Here is an 18,488-nt window from a genome sequence, read left to right as displayed (position 1 = left end):
TTACAAACAAGAATGCAAATGCTGCCTTGTTTGCATAACCTACAGATTTCAAAAACATGTTTTGATCTGATATATTTTAAGAAAAATATGCAGTTTACCAAAATCCTAAAATTTTCTAGTTAAATAATCAGAGTCTGAGTTTTTGCTTGTGTTGATGACTCATTTTCTCTTTTGTTTTTTGTTTTTGTTCTTGATTTTCCTTAACCTACCTGCTGACTCACGCCATCCAACCAACATACAATGCGAAAACCCATGTCTCCGTCTGTATGTTGCGCACCTGCTGCTCAAACCTCCCCAATTTGTAAATAATATGCAAATATCCCTCCATGAAAACATCACATGTAGGAAACGGTTGGTTTCACGACTCTGAATGGTTCTCGAAGGTCCTTGCTCTGCTTGCTCTGCCCCTCTCCTGCCCTCTGGTTCCGGGGACTCCAGCCCGCTGCCCTCTGGGTGTGTGGTTGGATGTGGCTGCGGCCACCACCTCTGGCCTCCTGGACTGGCTCCCTCAGCTCTGGGTGTCCAGCAGGACTTTTGAGGGCCCTCCGGGGAATGGTGTGATTGTTGAAACTGGCCTTGGGCGGGGCTTCCCTAAGACCTGGCCAAGGAGAGGGAGGTGGGGTTTCTGGAGTGGGTTAGTGTCTAGGGCAGTTTTTCCTGTTGGGACTGGCTCAAATTTGGGGATGCTTTGTAGGACATGAGTTCCTGGTCCCCGCGAGCACATGGTTTCTGTTGCACAGCCATCTCCCACCTGCTGTGTCCCCATCATGCCAGTCAAGAAGGCTCGGCTTTCCCCAGGTGGCCTCTTCAGTGTCCCCTATAGCATCCACACTTCCTTGACGGACCTCGCCTGTGGGTGGGTAGGGTCAGGCCTGGGGTTCAGGGCTCAGGGGCAGGGCTTAGAGATTTGTTTTCGTGATTGAGAAGCATTCTTGTAGGGCTGAGTAGAAGAAGGGGGCTCTGCCCCCCAGAGGCAGCAGAGTGGAGGCTCCTCATTCGCATGTCACTGAATCGTGTGTGTGCCTCGGTCAGCAAACTCATGTGGAGCGCTGGTCCAACCAGAGCTTCCTACTGGGTCTTCAGGAATTTTAGGGCAAAGTTATTTGGTAGCCAACCCAACTTTAGCTGTGACTGTGGAAATTACTGTAAAGTAGAAGATATTTGAGGGTCATATAAAAGTGAATGCTTGTGATACAGCAGTTCACAATTGGAGCTTGAGTTTTGAGAAAACGCCATTTGATGCTGCAGAAACAGGATGTCATCTGCACATGTCCAGCTCATGCCAGTTAGGCCCCTGTTCAGCATCGCCTCCTCAGAGAGCCCTTCCCCACACTGTCCCCTGGCCTCTCTCCACCACACACGCACACCTGACACGTTACGCATGCGCACGTGCACTTGTCTTTCCCGTCTTCATTCGTTGTCCTCGTTAGAATGAAAGGGAGCCACAGAGTCGTTTTTTACACCTGCTGGGCCTTATCCTGTGGCATGGTGCGTGGCCCACAGATCTGGGTGTGGTGCCCGGCTGACACTCGGGACAGGTCCTCACTTACCTATGACTCCGACCAGAGGTCGTGGTGGTCTTGGATACAGGGATGCTAGTCTTGGTCTAGGGTCAGTGGTCAGTGTCCTGGCAGGATGTCCTGCAGTGCGAAGTGCAATTTTAAATCCCTTTTCTCAAGTACTCCTCACCTGCCAGACTGGGTGTCTCCATGTTTCTGCTTTGTGGATGAGAAAGCTGAGGATTGAAGGGTTAGGGAACATTGTCCCTTCAAGGTGAGTCAGCCACCACATTGAGGGCACGATGGTGTGCCTTTGGGGTGCTGCAGACCTTTTTCCACTCAGGTGAAAGCAAGGAAGGGCCTGGCCTTGAGGTAGGTGTGGCTGTGAGCTTGTGTAACAGAAGCCATGGACTCTGAGGATGGGGCAGGCTGTGTATGCCTCCGAGGGGCCCGCTGAGGCCAGAGGTGATGGTGCAGGTGCACGGCGTGATGCTGCATGTGCTTCTGTCCCTTGCTCTCCTGCGTGCAGCTGGCATGGTGCCTGGCCTGCCACGCTGTGCTCGGACATCTGTGGCTGTCATCACCGTCTGTCTTCATAGCTCTCCAGGGTGCCCGTCTCCTGCCTCCGGCTCCTGAGTACCCACAGAATCCCCGAGAGAAGCCAGGGGTTGGGGGAATGTGGGTCTCCACAAAAGCGGAGAATGATGGTGGCTGAGTTTGGCATTCATGGATTAAGTGATGTGGACAAACTATTACTTTCTACTCACATTTCACCTGCCCTGTTGTCTTCCAGTCCTTCCTTCTTACCTGGCAGCCTTTATTTTCCCCAGTGTCTTCAGGAAATCTTGTCCATGCCGCTGCCTGACTGTGCACTGCTTTGAGCCAGTGGGTGCTATGTTGCCCCAGTCCCTGCCCCTGCAGACCTCCTGAGCACTTGGTTTCAGAGTGTGGGCCTCCAGCCGCCGGCTCTGCTTCGTCATCTTACATAAGGGTCTCCTGACACTGGAGACTGCGGTCCTCCCACCTTGCACCCATGTTCCGAAGATGGCCAGCTTCTCTGTGGGTACAGGCAGCTCTTGGCCATCTTGTCTACCATGGAGATTTTCTTTCCCTGGCCCAAGCAGGTTAGGGAGCTATAGGTACGCTTGTTTGCCCTCTGGCATCACACCCTGAAGTCTACTGCTGTCTTCTTGCTGATTTGGATCATAGTCAGCCTGTCCTTGTGCCTAATGGCCATGGATATCGTTTAAAACCAGTCCTGCTCCCACAGTTCCAGCATCCTGCCTGAGAGCCATTCCCCAACTTGAGTACTCAGCCATCATGCCTCTGTGGTGGAAGTGACAGACCGAGGTAAAGATGTCCTCTGAGTATGGGTTAGGCCACTGTCCCTGGAAGTAAGAATGAGACCCACTCTTCCACCGATGCCTCATTCCCACCTGACGTAGCCCTGGAGAGTCGAGACGCCCTGCCAGGCTCTCACCGCCTCTGTGCCCGCATGTGCTCCCGCTGCTGCTGTCTAATTCGACATCTGTATTTTCTTTATTTGATGACTGAACCTGACAACACAAACGTGTCTCTGAGCCTGAGCTGCTTGTGTATTTTAAAATGTTGCAGTGGCAGGAAGCTGCTCTCAGGCTGTGTGTGAGCACCTGACCTCTAGGTAGACAGAGGGCAGAAAGCCTCCTGGGTCCACAAGCACCCCCATCTCTGCACGGGCACCTCCCCAGAGCCTGCTCCCCTGAAAGAGATGTGCCAATACAGTAATTCAAGTGCCCTGGGGCCAAATGGAGGTTTTACTCCTAGGTAATCTGTGGAGTCCCAGGGTTATCTGTTTATCCTTGTGCTGGATTTTGAGCCCCTTGGATGAGGGAGCTATGCTAGACAGCCTGGGTTCTCTAAAGCAGAGGCCTGTTTGTGGATTGCAGAGATGGCTTCCGTGGTGGGAGCAGCAGAATAGCTGTACCTTCTATAACTTATCTGCACACACCTGGAGCAGCCTCAGAGGAAGTGTTTTCCCCTCTACCAGGTCCCAGCTGGGGTCCCAGGCAAGCAAGGGCTTCTCTGACTGAGCTAGGAAGGGAAGGGCATGGCTGTGAAGCCTGGGCGGGGATCCCTTCAGGGGTGCTCAGTGGAGAAGCAGTCATGCCCTGCACGTGGTCAGCTTGGCCGTGTCCTGTGAGAGGTGGTCACTGTTGGAGGCCCAGCCACAGGTGATCTCACAGCTCACCTGGCATCAGGTAGATGGCTGGGAGAACTTTTCTCTCTGTTGCTCATGGTTGGGAGTGGGGAGGGGACTTAGAGCCGAGGAGGTTTTCTCTGATCTGCTGCATGAGAAGTGATTTGCAAGGACAAGCTTTACTTCTGGAAGATTTTCTGGTGGCCGATTGCTGCTTAGACTGTGAAGCAGAGATTTTTTATTTTAATCTTTTTAACCACTTTTCTTTGGGGCCCCAGGGATGTGGGGAGAGGTTGCAGGGTGGCAGCAGCTTGCCTGCCCTTTCAGGGCTTCTGAAGGTCAGAGAACAATTCCTCTTCTCTGCAGAACAATTTCATCAACCTCAGCTTCCTCCGCCTCTTCCGAGCTGCACGGCTGATCAAGCTGCTCCGCCAGGGCTACACCATCCGCATCCTGCTCTGGACCTTTGTGCAGTCCTTCAAGGTGGGCTGGGCAGGGGCCCCGTGCTTTCTGCCCTCTTCCTCTGCCCCCACCCGCAGCATCCCCTCCTCTGGGAGGCTGGAAGAGGGTGTGGCGTCCAGGTCTCATGGTTGTACCCATTGTCCTGTTGTCATTTATAAAGACATTTTGAGTTGTCCATAGGTTTTCTTGGTCATGCTCACAAAGAACTGTGAGGCGGGTTTGATGACTCCAAGTTAAAGATAAAGAAACCGGGGCATTAGTTGGTAAAGGGGCTTGGTGGCCAGTGGGATGGAGCTGGCATAGGCTGAGGTCTGTGTGGCCTCAAAGGCCCAGCCATCATTAGCACGAGGCCTGGGTGTGGGGGCCGGGAGGCGCCTGTAGCCGACCTGCCCCTGTCTCTGCAGGCCCTGCCCTACGTGTGTCTGCTCATCGCCATGCTGTTCTTCATCTACGCCATCATTGGCATGCAGGTGGGTGCTCCCCTTTGAGAGAGAGTGCAGCCCTGGCCTCCCGTTCCCCGGAGCAGAGGGGCACTGATCATGATTGTTAAATCATAGTCATAATCAGCGGACCCTTAGTGAACTTTCTCTGTGAGCCAGATCCTGCTTTGAGCACTTCATGAACTTACATATTCGTCAGAAAAACTGTTTTATGGGGGAGGACACGGAGGTGCCACAAGGTTGGGCCGCTTGCCCAGGGCCACCCTGGTGTGGGGCAGCTCTGGCCCTCAGCCCATTGCCGCCTCTCCAGGTGGATGGACCACAGTGTTCTTGAGGGCTGCATGGGCCTCCGGCCGGTGATGGTAGGGTGTTGGGGCACAGGTCAGCATGGGTGTGGGCCGTGCGGTGGCGGTGCATTTGAGCACAGCCGTTGTGCCGAGCAGCCTGCACCGCAGCGTCCAGAGTGGCATGCTGCTAAGGAAAACCACCTGAGAGTGTGAGCAGGAGCACATTAGACCCTGCACTGGGCACACGTGGCTTGCATAATTTAGATTTTCTTTATTTTGCCAAAGAACATTTTGTCAGCTATTTGGGAAAAAGCATTTGAAAAACATAAAGCAGTGTCCCAGTTATAAACCTTTGGCCTCTGACCACTTTCCAACAGTAGAGATGGAAGAAGAACCCATATGTTAATTTGTGATGGGAGGTGCCATTTTTTCAAAGGTTCCCTAAAAAACTGTATTTCAGGGATTGAAGAATTCTCTTGCTTTAAAATTTGCAGAGATCTGATGCTATTTAAAATAAATGTATCTTTTTTTCCTGCTTTGATCTGGTGATATACAAGAGCACGTACATTACTGATCTTTGTGGACTTGATAGTCCATAAATTTGCAGCCAGATTCCAGATTTTGGGCTAAGTACAATTACTGACCCATTTGCGTTTCTTACTGTGGAAAAATCGATTAAAGTGGATAAAAAGCCCTTTGTGTTATGCATGTTTTAAAAGTCATTTTCCTATGATTTTTCAGACCTGTTACCAACATAATATCTACTTTGGAGTGGATGATGATCCCACTTGAAAACACTTGCTGTGTTATGTGTAGCAGCGGCCTCACAAACCTAGCTCTGGGCCGTTCTTATATTTTGGACTTCGTCTGTAGACAGGTTCAGAGCTGGAGCCAGCACGTGTTTAGCCACTGAGTGGGTGTCTATACTGGGTACACACTCTGGCCTCTCCTGGGTGGGAGTTCTCTGGTGGAGGGCAGCTGCTCATCCCATGTGGGGTCCCTGTGTGGCTTGCACACCCTCTCAGGCAGGAAAACACATTCACCCACTTCCCCTGTGCTCCCAGATTCACTCTCAAACCACGACGGCCCACAGCTCCTGTTCCACGCCAAGGAACAGCAGCTGGTGCCGAGCCCTCTCCTGGGCGCAGCTCGGCCAAGGGGCCTCCGAAGGCCCCGAAGCTTGTGCCATGGCCTCTTGGCCCTCCTGCGGCAGCTCCTGCAGACCCAGCAGTGCTGTGCCATTGCTCTTCCCCATTGCAGGTGTTTGGGAATATCGCCCTGGATGATGACACCAGCATCAACCGGCACAACAACTTCCGGACGTTTCTGCAAGCCCTGATGCTGCTGTTCAGGTGTGTTGTTCGGTCAGCCCAGGCTGACGTTTGCTCTTCCATCAGGGGCTGCTTTACTCGGGATGAAGAAGGGTAGGGGCCTACCATGGAGACCACCCCCTTTGAATTCCCCAACCCCACTGGCTTCCCCTCAGCACCTCAGCAGGCCTTTCTGGTTCTCCCCCTCTCTGCTCATCTTTTCCAACGGCTCTTGATGTCTGCCCCAATCTCGGAACAAGCTGAAGGGAAGCCCTTAGGGAGGTCATCCTGGGAGCCCTGGGCCAGGCCAGCTACTGCTGCCTCGTCTGTGCTCCCTGGCGGCAGCTCAGGGGCTGGTGGTAAGGCTGCAGTCAGAGGTCTGGGAGGACAAAGGTGCCTAGCAGGGGCTCTCTTGATGTGTGGGCCTCCAGCCTTCCACCTGCGCCCTTGTTGATTCCAGGGAGTGGTGGGCTCTTGGGAAGCAGGGCCGCAGAGGAAACTGCTGCCAGGAGAGTCTCCAGCCACTTAGTGGCCCAAGGAACCCAGCTGGCCAGAACTGCTGGTGTGAACACACCTTTATTTTCCATCATCTCTCATGGGAGCTGCCATTCCTTGGGCTCCTGCATGCAGCCAAGCCAAGTAACAGGCAGAATCTGGAGGGGCCCCATGGCACCAGCTTTGGGGCCTTCGGAGGCCTCCTGGCTGAGCCGTGCCCAGGAGAGGGCTTGGCACCAGCTGCTGTTCCTGGGCGTGGAACAGGAGCTATGGGCCATCCTGGTTTGAGAGTGAACTTGGGAGCAGAGGGGAGGTGGGTGAAGTGTTTTCCTGTCTCCTGAGTCTCCCTCAGTTTATCACTCATGAGCCTGGGACAGAAGGAAGGAACTCTTTTAGGGATTTACCATTTCAGTTCATGTATGTAAATGCACTGGGCTGCTGCACAGCCAGCCCTGGGGAATGCTCGACAGAGCCCACCCTGCCTGCAGATACATGCTGGTGTGAGCTCAGCCCCAGACCTGCTTTGCTGAGCTGCCTGGAGAGACCTCTTAGACTTGTTTCTTTGTATGAGACAGGCAGGGGCCCTCAGGCTGATGCTGCCCCAGATGGTGCTGTCTGTGCTTTAGTGGCTGCGTTGATTTTTCCTTGTTTATTAATATTCTGACTCACGCTGCAGAGGAGTTAAGGCAAACCTATAAAGTCAGCCTTAGTTTTGAAGCCTTTGGTCTCACGGCTTTCTGTTTTTCCCTGAACTTTGTGTTCCATGGGAACTACTTCATCTCCTTCAGCCTTACCAGTCAGGACCGGCGTAGGCAGAAGCAGCAGCCCTGCAGGAACCCCTGCCCCTGGCTGTCGTCAGTAAGGAGTGGGCCTAGCTTCTGCCTGGGGCTGGCCACACACAGAGACGTGGAGATGAGGGTCTAGGCCTCTGACCCACTTGTACCCTGCAAGCGCCTGGTGTTGCCTGCGTCCAGGAACAGACTCTGTGCAGGAGCATCCAGGGTGGCTGGGTGCTCTTGAGGTGTTCAAGGACCAGTAGAGGCCAGGATGCTTGGAGTGGCCTGAGCTAGAACCAAGATGGGGGTGAAGTCAGGGAAAGAATGGGCAGCAGGTCCCACAGTGCTGTGGGCAGTCATGTGGATTTTGGCATTTCTGGTGAGCATGGGAAGTTGTTGGAAGGTTTTGAGAGGAGAAGAAATGTGATCTAACCTGTGATCAGTGGACCTGCTTCCTGCTGTGTAGGGCAGAGTGTGAAGATCAGCTTGGAAGCCGCCACTGCACAGGGCAGGTCGCGGTTGCTTGGCCTAGGACAGTGAGGGGTGGTGACAGCCTGGCTATGTTTTGAAGGCAGATGAGCTGATGAACCAGATATGGAGAGAGAGGGGGGAGGCAAAGATGATGTCCACGTTTTTGGTCAGAGCAGCTGGAAGGAGTCACCATTTCTCGAAATGCGTGTGTCTGGGAGGAGGTCAGGAGCACAACTGGGGCCTGTGGTATACACAAACAGGTGCTCACCCTGGCGCTGGCCCCTGGTACAGTACGTACTTTTTAGTAAGCATTGCTTACCCAATTAATGATTAGTTTGGAAACCTAATGCCAGAAATTTCTTTTGAAGAAGCAGCACCTGTGATTCAGGCCTTGCACACGTGTGAGCTCTCTGTGGGAAGGAGCTCAAAGGAGTGGGCATGCTTGGAAGCCCCACAGGGCTCAGGCTCCTATGGCTCCTGGCCAGCTGGGGCTTCCTTGAGTGCCTCTGGGGGCCTCATGGCTCTGCTCTTCTTCTCAGGAGCGCCACGGGGGAGGCCTGGCACGAGATCATGCTGTCCTGCCTGAGCAACCAGGCCTGTGATGAGCAGGCCAACGCCACCGAGTGTGGGAGCGACTTTGCCTACTTCTACTTCGTCTCCTTCATCTTCCTGTGCTCCTTCCTGGTGAGTCCTGGTCACTGTGCCCCTCCCAGGGCCACGTCTTGTCTTGGTGCCGCTCAGGTGCCCCCCGACATCTCCTGCTGATCCCTGACTCTGATCCAGGCCATGTCACAAGCTGAGTCCATGCTCATGGCCCTTGTTTCCCCAGAGACATCCATGGAAAAGGCCCTTCCTCGATGTCTGTGGAAAAGGGTTACATTTTCAGGGGCAACTGTCTCTTAACTTCCAGCTTCTGGAAGTCATCCACTGTGGTGAATGAAGGAACAGCATCCCAGCTGGTGTGCAAGGAAAGCAGCCGGCCTGGGTGGGGAGGGCAGCAGGCCAGGCCCCAGAAATGTGGATTTTATTCCACGTGTGCAGAAGCCTCTGGGGGCTTCACAGGATCTGCTTGATGTTTTACAGCTTTGCTCTGGCTTCGGTGTGAGTGGGGAGGACGTGGCTGCAGAGTGAGCAGTGAGATGATTGGGGGCAGCAGTGGCCTGGAGAAAGGAGAGGCAAGGGTGTGAGGTGGGATTGGGCTGCATTTTAATAGTAGAGTTGCCACGACTGATGATGAGAGTTGGGCATGCGAGAAGAGAGAAAAGCAGGCTACATCCTGGGGTTTTCCGGGGCCACAGGGTGAGCAGTTCTTCTTCTGAGATGGGAGTGCTAAGGAGCTGAGATTAGGTTAGGGATGGAGGCAACAGAGACGCCCAGTCAGCCTCTGGGCTGGAGATGTAAATGAGTTGTCTTTAGTGTTTGTGGGGCTGCATGATATTCGCCGGATCTCTGCTAATTGCGAAGCTTACTGCAGTGACCTGCGTCCAAAGCATCACCTGAGTGACTGTTAGACCTACAGATTTCTGGGCCCCTCCCCAGACTGCATCAGGATCTCTTGGAGATGGATCCAGGAATCTGAGTTTTAACAAGTGCTCAAGGTGACTCTGTGTGCCGAACTTTGATGAACATTGACATAGAGGAAGAACAATGTTCAGAAGAAGGCTGAAGACTCTGCCTCGAGGGCTTTGAGAAGGCAGAAAGGAGCACTGGATCCTGAAACTGAGGAGGAGCAGTCAGGGAGACAGGTGGAGAGCCAGGAGAGGGCAGAGGGAGGAAGTAACCAGCCACGCACCATATTGACGGAAGGTGATGCAAGATGATGACCAAGAATTGTCCATTGGGCCGGATGCGGTGGCTCATACCTGTAATCTCAGCACTTTGGGAAGCCCAGGTGGGCAGATCTCCTGAGGCCAGGGGTTCGAGACCAGCCTGGCCAACATGGTGAAACTCCATCTCTACTAAAAATACAAAAACTAACCAGGCGTGGCGGTGGCACCTGTAATCCCAGCTACTTAGGGGGCTGAGGCAGGAGAATCATTTGAACCTGGGAGGTCAAGGCTGCAGTGAGCTGAGATTGTGCCATTGTACTCCAGCCTGGGCAACAGAACCAGACCCATCTCAAAAAAAAAAAAAAAAAAAAGAAGGCTGAGGCAAGAGAATCACTGGAACCCAGGAGGCAGAAGTTGTAGTGAGCCAAAATAGCACGACTGTGCTTCGTCCTGGGCAACAGAGCAAGACTCCATCTAAAAACAAAATTGTTTATCAGATGTGTAAAGGCGGAGGCCATAGGCGCCCTTAGTATGGTGTTGTCTCCATTAGCATAGTGGGAGCAAAGGCCTCGTTGCTGCGAGTTTGAGAGCCAGTAAGAGGAGAGGAGCACAGCTGGGACAGAACTGCTCTTGACAGTGAGCAGCACTGAGGAAACACCTCGAGCCTGTGGCCCGGATTCCAAGGAGGAACAGCTGGCATGGGCTGTGCTTTTCTTTAGTCACATTCACTCCTCAGTACGTGGGTAGAAAGGTACATTATTCAAATTCGGGATTTTCCAGACAAGTGCAAGGAGGGAGAGAAGGGTGTGTGTAGGAGTGTGATTATTGTGTTAGATGTGGGATCAAAGCTGGGGACAGAGGAGGGTGAGGGGCAAGGCCACTGGATTTGGAGATTCTCATGAGGACATGTTTTGGGATGCAGTTATTTGAAAAAGTGAGCTGGGGGGGTAGGCCCTGAGAGCAAGAGTGGGACGTGTGAGGTGGAGACTCAGGAGGCAGTGGTATGAAGCCACTGGTAAACATTGTTGTCGTCATTACGTTATCATTGCAAGATCACTGCACTAACATTAGCACGATCACTGGTGATAAGCATGTTTAGCATGAGTTGTGGGACCAAGGAGCTGAGCTGATGGGTGAGAACATTCAAGAATGGAGAGAGAGGCAGTGGTCATCCCATCTCTGTGGATTTTAAAAGCAACAAGAATGATAACAAGAATAGAAGTGGAGACACAAACAGAAGCCAGCAAGCCAGGTCCTAAGTTTTTCATGAAGGAAGGAAACTTAATAGATGATATGAGCCCCAGACAACAGGTTTTTAAAGAAGAGACCAGAGGGGACATTCATCCTCTTAGCTGTTTGACCCAGAGCTAGAAGAAGTGGAGAGTGCTCAGAGGAGATGGAGATACAAGGACTTCTGCTGATGGCGGACTGTGGGCTTTGTGGGTACAGTAGGAGGTGGGAATGGTGTGCACTTGGGGCAGGTAAATTTATGCTTTGATAGAGAAATACGAAAGAAGCTGCAAAAACTTGCCAGAAACCAAGGGAAGGAGTTCCATGTTTGAGTTATCTCCTGATCTCTCAGAAGACCCCTTGTGGGCAGCAGGGAGAGTGGGCTTTTTGGAGAATGTCTTTCCTGAGGCATTGGTCTCTTTACTGTTCAAAGACATCTGGTGCTGTAAGAACCACCAAACCTATGGACACAAAGCCAAACCTTCTAGCCTGACCTCATCATGTACCTGGATGCAGAGATGGGGTTCCCCAGAAAGCCACATTTATGATACCACACCATGCACAGGGCCAGCACTTACTAGACACGTCCAGGATTAGCAGCACTGGATGAGGATTTCCTGGGTTTAGTTGTCACTCCTCTGCAGAGAAGTGGGTGTTTTATGGTCTCTGTCCTTTGTTCTTGTCCCCATGGACCTCCGTCATGGTTCTTGGCTAACACTAGTGTCTCTTGACTGAAACTGTAATCCTAATCCTCCTGGTACTTCCCTCACAGATTGGACGTGCTGGGCAACTCATGCTTTGAAGCACTTGGATATGGTTTGGTCTGATAGAGAAATGACTTGGAAAAAATGGAACCGTGAATTTGGGATGGGTGGCGGGACTTGATTAGGTTGGAATTTGGTTACCTTGATCGGAATAGATGGAAGAATAGGGAATGAGGTTGGACATGACAGCCTGCTGATTGAGTCAGGCACTATGCAGAGTCTTAGAATACATTATTTTAGTCCCTGTGACAGTCCTGGGATTGGTATTATTATTATTATTAAATGAAGAAATGGAGTTTTAGAGATGTTAAATATCTTAGCCTGTGTTTAGAACCTAAGCTTTTGAAATGGATAAATTCCTAGAAAGACAAATTACCATAACTGACTGAATTAAGTGGAGAATCTGAACAGACCTATAACAAGTAAGGAGACTGACTCAGTAACCAAAAACTTCCTAATAAAGAGAAGCCCAAGACCATATAATGGCAAAGGAACACTCTTTGCTGGAAAAACAGGACATCCACATATGAAAGAATGGAGTTGGACCCCTACCTTATACAATATACAAAAATTAACAGAATTAAAGAACTAGATGTAAGAGCTATAACTATAAAGCTCTTAGAAGAAAACACAGTGGATAAATCTTTATGACCTTTTACTTAGTAACAGAGTCTTAGATTTGATACCAGAACACAATAAAAGAAAAAACAAATTGTTCTACTCAAAATTAAACACTGTTGTGCATCAAAGGACACTATCAACAGAATAAAAAGGCAACCCACGGAATTGGAGAAAATATTTGCAAATTACCTTTTTGATAAGGGGTTAATCTCAGAATTTTAATAGAAAATCTTGAGCCAAATTAAAATTAACAGAGTATAATTGAGCAAAGGAAGATTCACAAATTGTGCAGCCTCCTGAGTCGGAGTAGGCTCAGAAACTCTAGCACAGCCACGTGGCAGAAAATGATTTATGGACAGAAAAAGGAATATGATGTACAGAAAATGGAAGTGAGGTACAGAAACAGCCGGATTAGTTACAGCTTAATGTTTGCCTTATTTGAACACAGTTTGGACAGTTGGCCCCTTTGATTGGCCAAACCTTGATGATTGGCACAATAATAGGTTACAGTCTATTTACACTTCCATTTAGGTTGTAGTTCACTAGGTACAGAGAAATCTTTAGGCTGAACTTAAAATATATAAGGGGACAGCTTTAGGCTAAACTTGATTTAACAAAATATATAAAGAACTTCTACAACTCAACAACAACAACACAACAACCCAATTAAGAAACGAGAAGTGACATCAGCAAGATGGTGGACTAGAAACCTCTAGTGCTTGTCCTTCTTAAAAAGACAGAACAATAAACACAAAACTACATTTTAATGAAAATAACTGAGGGAGAGTGCTGGAGTACATCAGAGGAGTAACAGAGACATTGGTGAGCACAGAAACTTGGGATGGCCACCGAGAATGGAAGGAAACACATTAGCAAACGCCACCACCCCATCCCACAACTGGGGTCAGCTGGGACCCAAGGGAAACTTTTCCTTTTGGTAAGGAGGTAAGCAAGGAGATCCTAGCAGCCCCCATCGTTACCTCAGACACCTACAGACCCCACCAATCAGGTCCCCTGCAGGCCTCAAGGCACTAACTAACCCCAGCTGAGGCAGCTGCCTGGCGTCCACACAGCTATGTTCCCCACAGAGACAAAGTCAACACTGCCCAGCCCCTGTGGTCCCTGTGGTTGCTGTGGTTGCTGCAGTCTACTACCTAGGGACTAGAACAACAGTAGTAGTGTGTCTTGCTCTTGGAATGGCCACAGCTTCCCTTTATCCCTGAGGCAAACTGCCATCAAAGTAATCGAGACTGGTGGCCGACATCCCCAAGCTGAGCTGCCAACAGCTGTTACACCCTTCCCCGAGAGGCCAGGTGGAGGTGGAACTGCTTCACCTACCTTTCCCTTCCATGCCCTCAAGCCAGAGCTGAAGTGGTACGCTGCCTCCTGGGAAAACAGTACCTTGGCTACTCAGAGCAGTCACACCTCCCCAGTGCCTAAGTTGAAGCAGTTCCCTGCATCCCAGGAAACAGTGCATTGGCCACCCAGAGCAGTCACATCCCCCAAGCCTGAGATGAAGCAGCACATTGCCCTTGCCCACCCCCCTCCCCCGGGAATCAGTGCCCTGGCTCAACTTAGGGCTGTGCATCCCATGGCTGAACTGACACAGTACCCTGCAATCCCAGATACATAGAGCATTGGCTCAGCAACGGCTCTAGTGCCCTGCTTTCCTGGAGCTAGATTTGCCCCCCAGGGTCTGAGCTGCTAAGACAGCCCTGAGGAGTGGAGTTCCCTGCCTCCACAGGGCTCAAATGACAGCTATGCTCTGCCATTCTAGGGTACTTGCTGCTGCTATACCTGGTCTCGCAGAACCTGGGATACTGCCAAGCCCCACCATCCCAGGGTCTAGAGTAACTACTACATGGTGCCTTTTCCCCTGGGACCCAAGATGCCACTAAGCCCTATAGGTTCAGGTTCCTGAACTGCAACTGTACCCAACTTCTCAGGCCCAAAACCTCAGGGCACCCCTTTTTCCTGAATTGGACCAGTGCTATGCCCTGTCCCCACCGCAACCAGGAGTCAAATCACAGCTATAATCTCACCCCAAGGCCTGAGCTGCTAGGGGATTACTTAGAGTCAGATCCTGGCACTGTGGGCAACCTACACCTAATCCTGCCACAGAGAGCAAACCTGTACCCCAAGACTCAGGTGCCACAATAAGGTCATGAGATTCTAAGCATAGGACCCCAGCTGCATAGCCACTCTGAGCACCTGGTCCTGGAACCCAGTGGTGCTGCAGCTGATTGCAGGCCATCAGACCTGATACCAAGAGGTATCCCCTTAGCTAAGTCTTCCCATTGTGGGGAAAACAAAGATAACAGGACACCAAAAGCCCTTGACACTGAGGACATTTAAAGCCTACACTGCCACTGCCACTGCTGCCACTGCTGCTGCTGCTGCTGCTGCAGCAAACTTCTATACCTTAGGCAATTGAAGTGCCCGCCGTAACTGCTGATTTTAAATGCAGCTAAAGAAGTTGTAGAGAGACTATACCACTGCACTTGGAAACAGTAACTACACCCTTTCCAGCTGGCACGCTAAAACCCAACCGTACTGTAAAAAGTTTGGAAGGGGTGATTTGTTCTACCAGATGTACAGACATCAGGGGACACAAGACACGTGACATCACCCAAGGAACATAACTCTTTGGTAGTCGACCCCATTGAAAAAGAAATTTTTTAAATGCCAGAAAAGGTATTCAAAATAATGTTCTTAAAAAAGTACAAGATACAAGAAAATACAGATAGACAATGTAATGAAATCAGGGACACAGTTCACAATATGAATGAAAAATTCAACAAAGAAGTAGGAATCATAAAGAACCAGGCAGAAATCCTGCAGCTGCCAAATTCAATGAATGAAATTAAAAATAAAAAACTAGCAACAGAGAACTTTAACAGTGAATCTGATCAAGCAGAAGAAAAAATAAATCTCTGAACTTGAAGATAGTTCATTTGAAACTACTCAGAGGGGAAAAAAAGAAATAATGAAAAAGAGTGAAGAAAAGCCTTCAAGAATTATAGAGCACCATGATGCAAAAAAATATTTATTTTATGGATGTTTACAAGGAAAAGATAAGCAAAAAGGTATAGAAAACCTTTTAGTGAGGCTGGGTGTGGTGGCTCATGCCTGTAATCCCAGCACTTTGGGAGGCCAAGGCAAGTGGATCATGAGGTCAGGAGATCAAGACTATCCTGGCCAACGTAGTGGAACCCCTTCTCTACTAAAAATACAAAAAAAATTAGCTGGGCATGGAGGCACACACCTATAGTCTCAGCTACTCAGAAGGCTGAAGCAGGAGAATTGCTTGAACCCCGAAGGCAGAGGTTGCAGTGAGCTGAGATCACACCACTGCACTACAGCCTGGGCAACAGTGTGAGGCTCTGTCTCAAAAAAAATTAAAAAAACTTTTCAGTGAAATAATAGCTGAAAAATTCCAGTCTGGGAAGAGAAAAATTCCAATCTGGGGAGAGGGAGAGTCTGGACATTCAAATCCAAGAAGCTCAAAAGTCCTCAAATAGATTCAACCAAAAGAGTTTTCCCCAAGATGTGTTATGGTCAAATTCTCAAAATTCAAAGAGAATATAAAATTCTAAAAACAGTATGAGAAAAGCATCAAGTCACATATAACAGGATCCCCCATTAGACTGACAGCAGATTTGTCTGCAGAAACTTTACAGACCAGGAGAGAATGGGATGATATATTCAAAGTGGTAAAACGGTGTGTGTATGAAATAACTGTTAGTCAAGAATATCCTTTAGAAATGAGGGAGAAATAAAGTCTTTCCCAGACAAGCAAGAACTGAGGGAATTCATCACCACTAGACCAGTCTTATAAGAAATACACAAGGGAGTCCTACATCTGGAAGCAAAAACATGATAATTACTATCATGAAAACACACAAAAATATAAAACTCACTGGTAGAGTGACTTTCACAAAAGAGAAAGAGAAAATAATCAAACCTTATTATTACGGAAAACCACTAAACTATAATGACAATGAGAGGAAGAAAGGAACAAAGTATAACAAAACAGAAAACAATTAACAAAATGACAGGAGTAAGTCCTACCTATAAATGATTACCATACATATAAATGGATTAAATTCTCCCACTTAAAAGATATAAATTGGCTGAATAGATTTTTTTAAATGACCCAACTATATGCTGCCTACAAGAAGCTCACATTACCTATAAAGACACATATAGAGTGAAAGTAAAGGGATGAAAAACATATTCTACATTAACAAAACCAAACTGAGCAGGAGTGCTATACTTATATCAGACAAAGCAGACTTTAAGTTAAAAACTCTGAAAAGAAGCCCAGTGTGGTGGTGCATACTTCGTAGTTACAGCTACTTGGGAGGCTGAGGTAGAAAGATTGCTTGAGTCCAGGAGTTCAAGACTGTAGTGTGCTGTGATTATACCTGTGACTAGCCACTTTACACTCCAGCCTGGGCAGCATACCAAGACCCCATCTCTTTAAGAAAAAAAATTTTAAGGCAAGGAATGTCTTAAAATGGTAAATCAATTGATCAAGAAAATACAACAATTGTCAATATATATGCACCCAACAGTAGAGCACCCAGATGTACAAAACAGATATTACTAGATCTAAAAAGAGAGAGATTCCAGTACTGAAATTGGGGATTTCAGTTCAATGCTCAGCATTGAACAGATCATCTAGACAAAAAATCAACAACAAAAAACCCAACATGGGATTTAAACTGCCCTTTATTCCAAATTGACCTAACAGACATTTCCAGAACTTTTCATCCAGCCATTGCATGGTACACATTATCTTCATCATCACATGGAAAATTATCCAGGATAGATCACATGTTAGGCCACAAAATAAGTCTCTACAAGTGTAAAAGAATTGAAATTGTATCAAGTATTTTTTTCTAACAAAAATGGAATAAAACTAGAAATCAATAACAAGAGGAACTTTTGAAATTGTACAAATCCATGAAAATTAACATTCTCCTGAATGACAAATGGGCCAATTAAGAAATTAAGAAGGAAATTTTACAATTTGGCCTGGCGCAGTGCTCATGCCTGTAATCCCAGCACTTTGGGAGGCTGAGGCAAGTGTATCATTTGAGGTCAGGAGTTTGAGACCAGCCTGGCTAACATGGTGAAACCCCATCTCTACTTAAAACATAAAAATTAGCCAGGCATAGTGGTGGGTGCTGCGATCCCATCTACTTGGGTGGCTGAGGCAGGAGAATCACTTGAACCTGGGAGGCAGAGTTTCTAGTGAGCTGACATTGCACCACTGCACTTCATTCTGGGCAACAGAGCAAGACTCTGTCTCAAAAAAAGAAAGAAAGAAATAAGGAAGGAAGGGAGGAAATAAAAAATAAAAATAGAAGCAAATGTCGTAATTCCATCCAGGGGAGCGGGGTAGGTGGGGAAGAAATACAACATGTCAAAACTTAGGTGATACGGCAAAAGCAGTATGAAATGGGCAATTTATAGCAATGAAAGCCTACATGAAAAACACAGAAAGAGGCTGGGTGTGGTGTAATTCCAGCACTTTGGGAGGCCAAGGCAGGCAAATCATGAGGTCAGGAGTTTGAGACCATCCTAGCCAATATGGTGAAACCCGTCTCTACTAAAAAATGCAAAAATTAGCCAGGCATGGTGACACATGCCTGCAGTCTCAGCTACTTTGGAGGCTGAGGCAGGAGAATCGGTGGAACCCAAGAAGTGGAGGTTGCAGTGAGCCAAGATCGTGCCACTACGCTCCTCCAGCCTGGGCCCCACGGAGTAACACTCTTGTCTCAAAAAAAATAAATAAAAAACCAGAAAGATTTCAAATGACTGAATGCCACATCTCAAATAACTATGAATAAAACCCAAACCAGGCCAAAAATTAGTAGAAGAACAAAAATAATAAAGATCAGAGCAAGAAAGAAACAAAATTGAGATGAAAACATTACAAAAGATCAGCAAAATAAAAATGCAGCCAGTCACAGTGGCTCACACCTGTAATCCTAGCACTTTGGGAGGCCGAGGTGAATCACTTGAGGTCAGGAGTTCAAGACCAGCCTGGCCAACATGGTGAAACCTTGTCTCTACTAAAAGTACAAAAATTAGCCAGGCATAGTGGTAGGCACCTGTAATCCCACCTACTTAGGAGGCTGAGGCAGGAGAATTGTTTGAACTCAGGAGGCGGAGGTTGC

The 18,488-nt window shown here is 48.8% G+C and overlaps 1 protein-coding gene across 8 annotated transcripts in view; it reads left to right on the top strand.

The window, feature by feature from the left end:
- Positions 1 to 18,488, top strand: part of CACNA1B (calcium voltage-gated channel subunit alpha1 B) — a 237,984-nt gene that overhangs the window by 180,550 nt on the left and 38,946 nt on the right. For all 8 annotated transcript variants that reach the window (XR_012516448.1, XM_074394405.1, XM_039461495.2 and 5 more), the window contains 4 exons: positions 4,042 to 4,158; positions 4,542 to 4,607; positions 6,125 to 6,216; positions 8,456 to 8,600. Coding sequence is in view for 7 of the 8 variants with exons in the window: in XM_074394405.1 (XP_074250506.1) it covers positions 4,042 to 4,158; positions 4,542 to 4,607; positions 6,125 to 6,216; positions 8,456 to 8,600 (420 nt within the window). In the remaining variant the exon portion in view is untranslated. The remainder of the gene's footprint in view (positions 1 to 4,041; positions 4,159 to 4,541; positions 4,608 to 6,124; positions 6,217 to 8,455; positions 8,601 to 18,488) is intronic.

The sequence above is a fragment of the Saimiri boliviensis genome, chromosome 2 (genome assembly GCF_048565385.1).
Source record: "Saimiri boliviensis isolate mSaiBol1 chromosome 2, mSaiBol1.pri, whole genome shotgun sequence".
Taxonomy (NCBI): Eukaryota; Metazoa; Chordata; class Mammalia; order Primates; family Cebidae; genus Saimiri; species Saimiri boliviensis.
The sequence above is the reverse complement of the archived record's forward strand: the minus strand, read 5'-3'. Positions and strand labels throughout refer to the sequence as shown.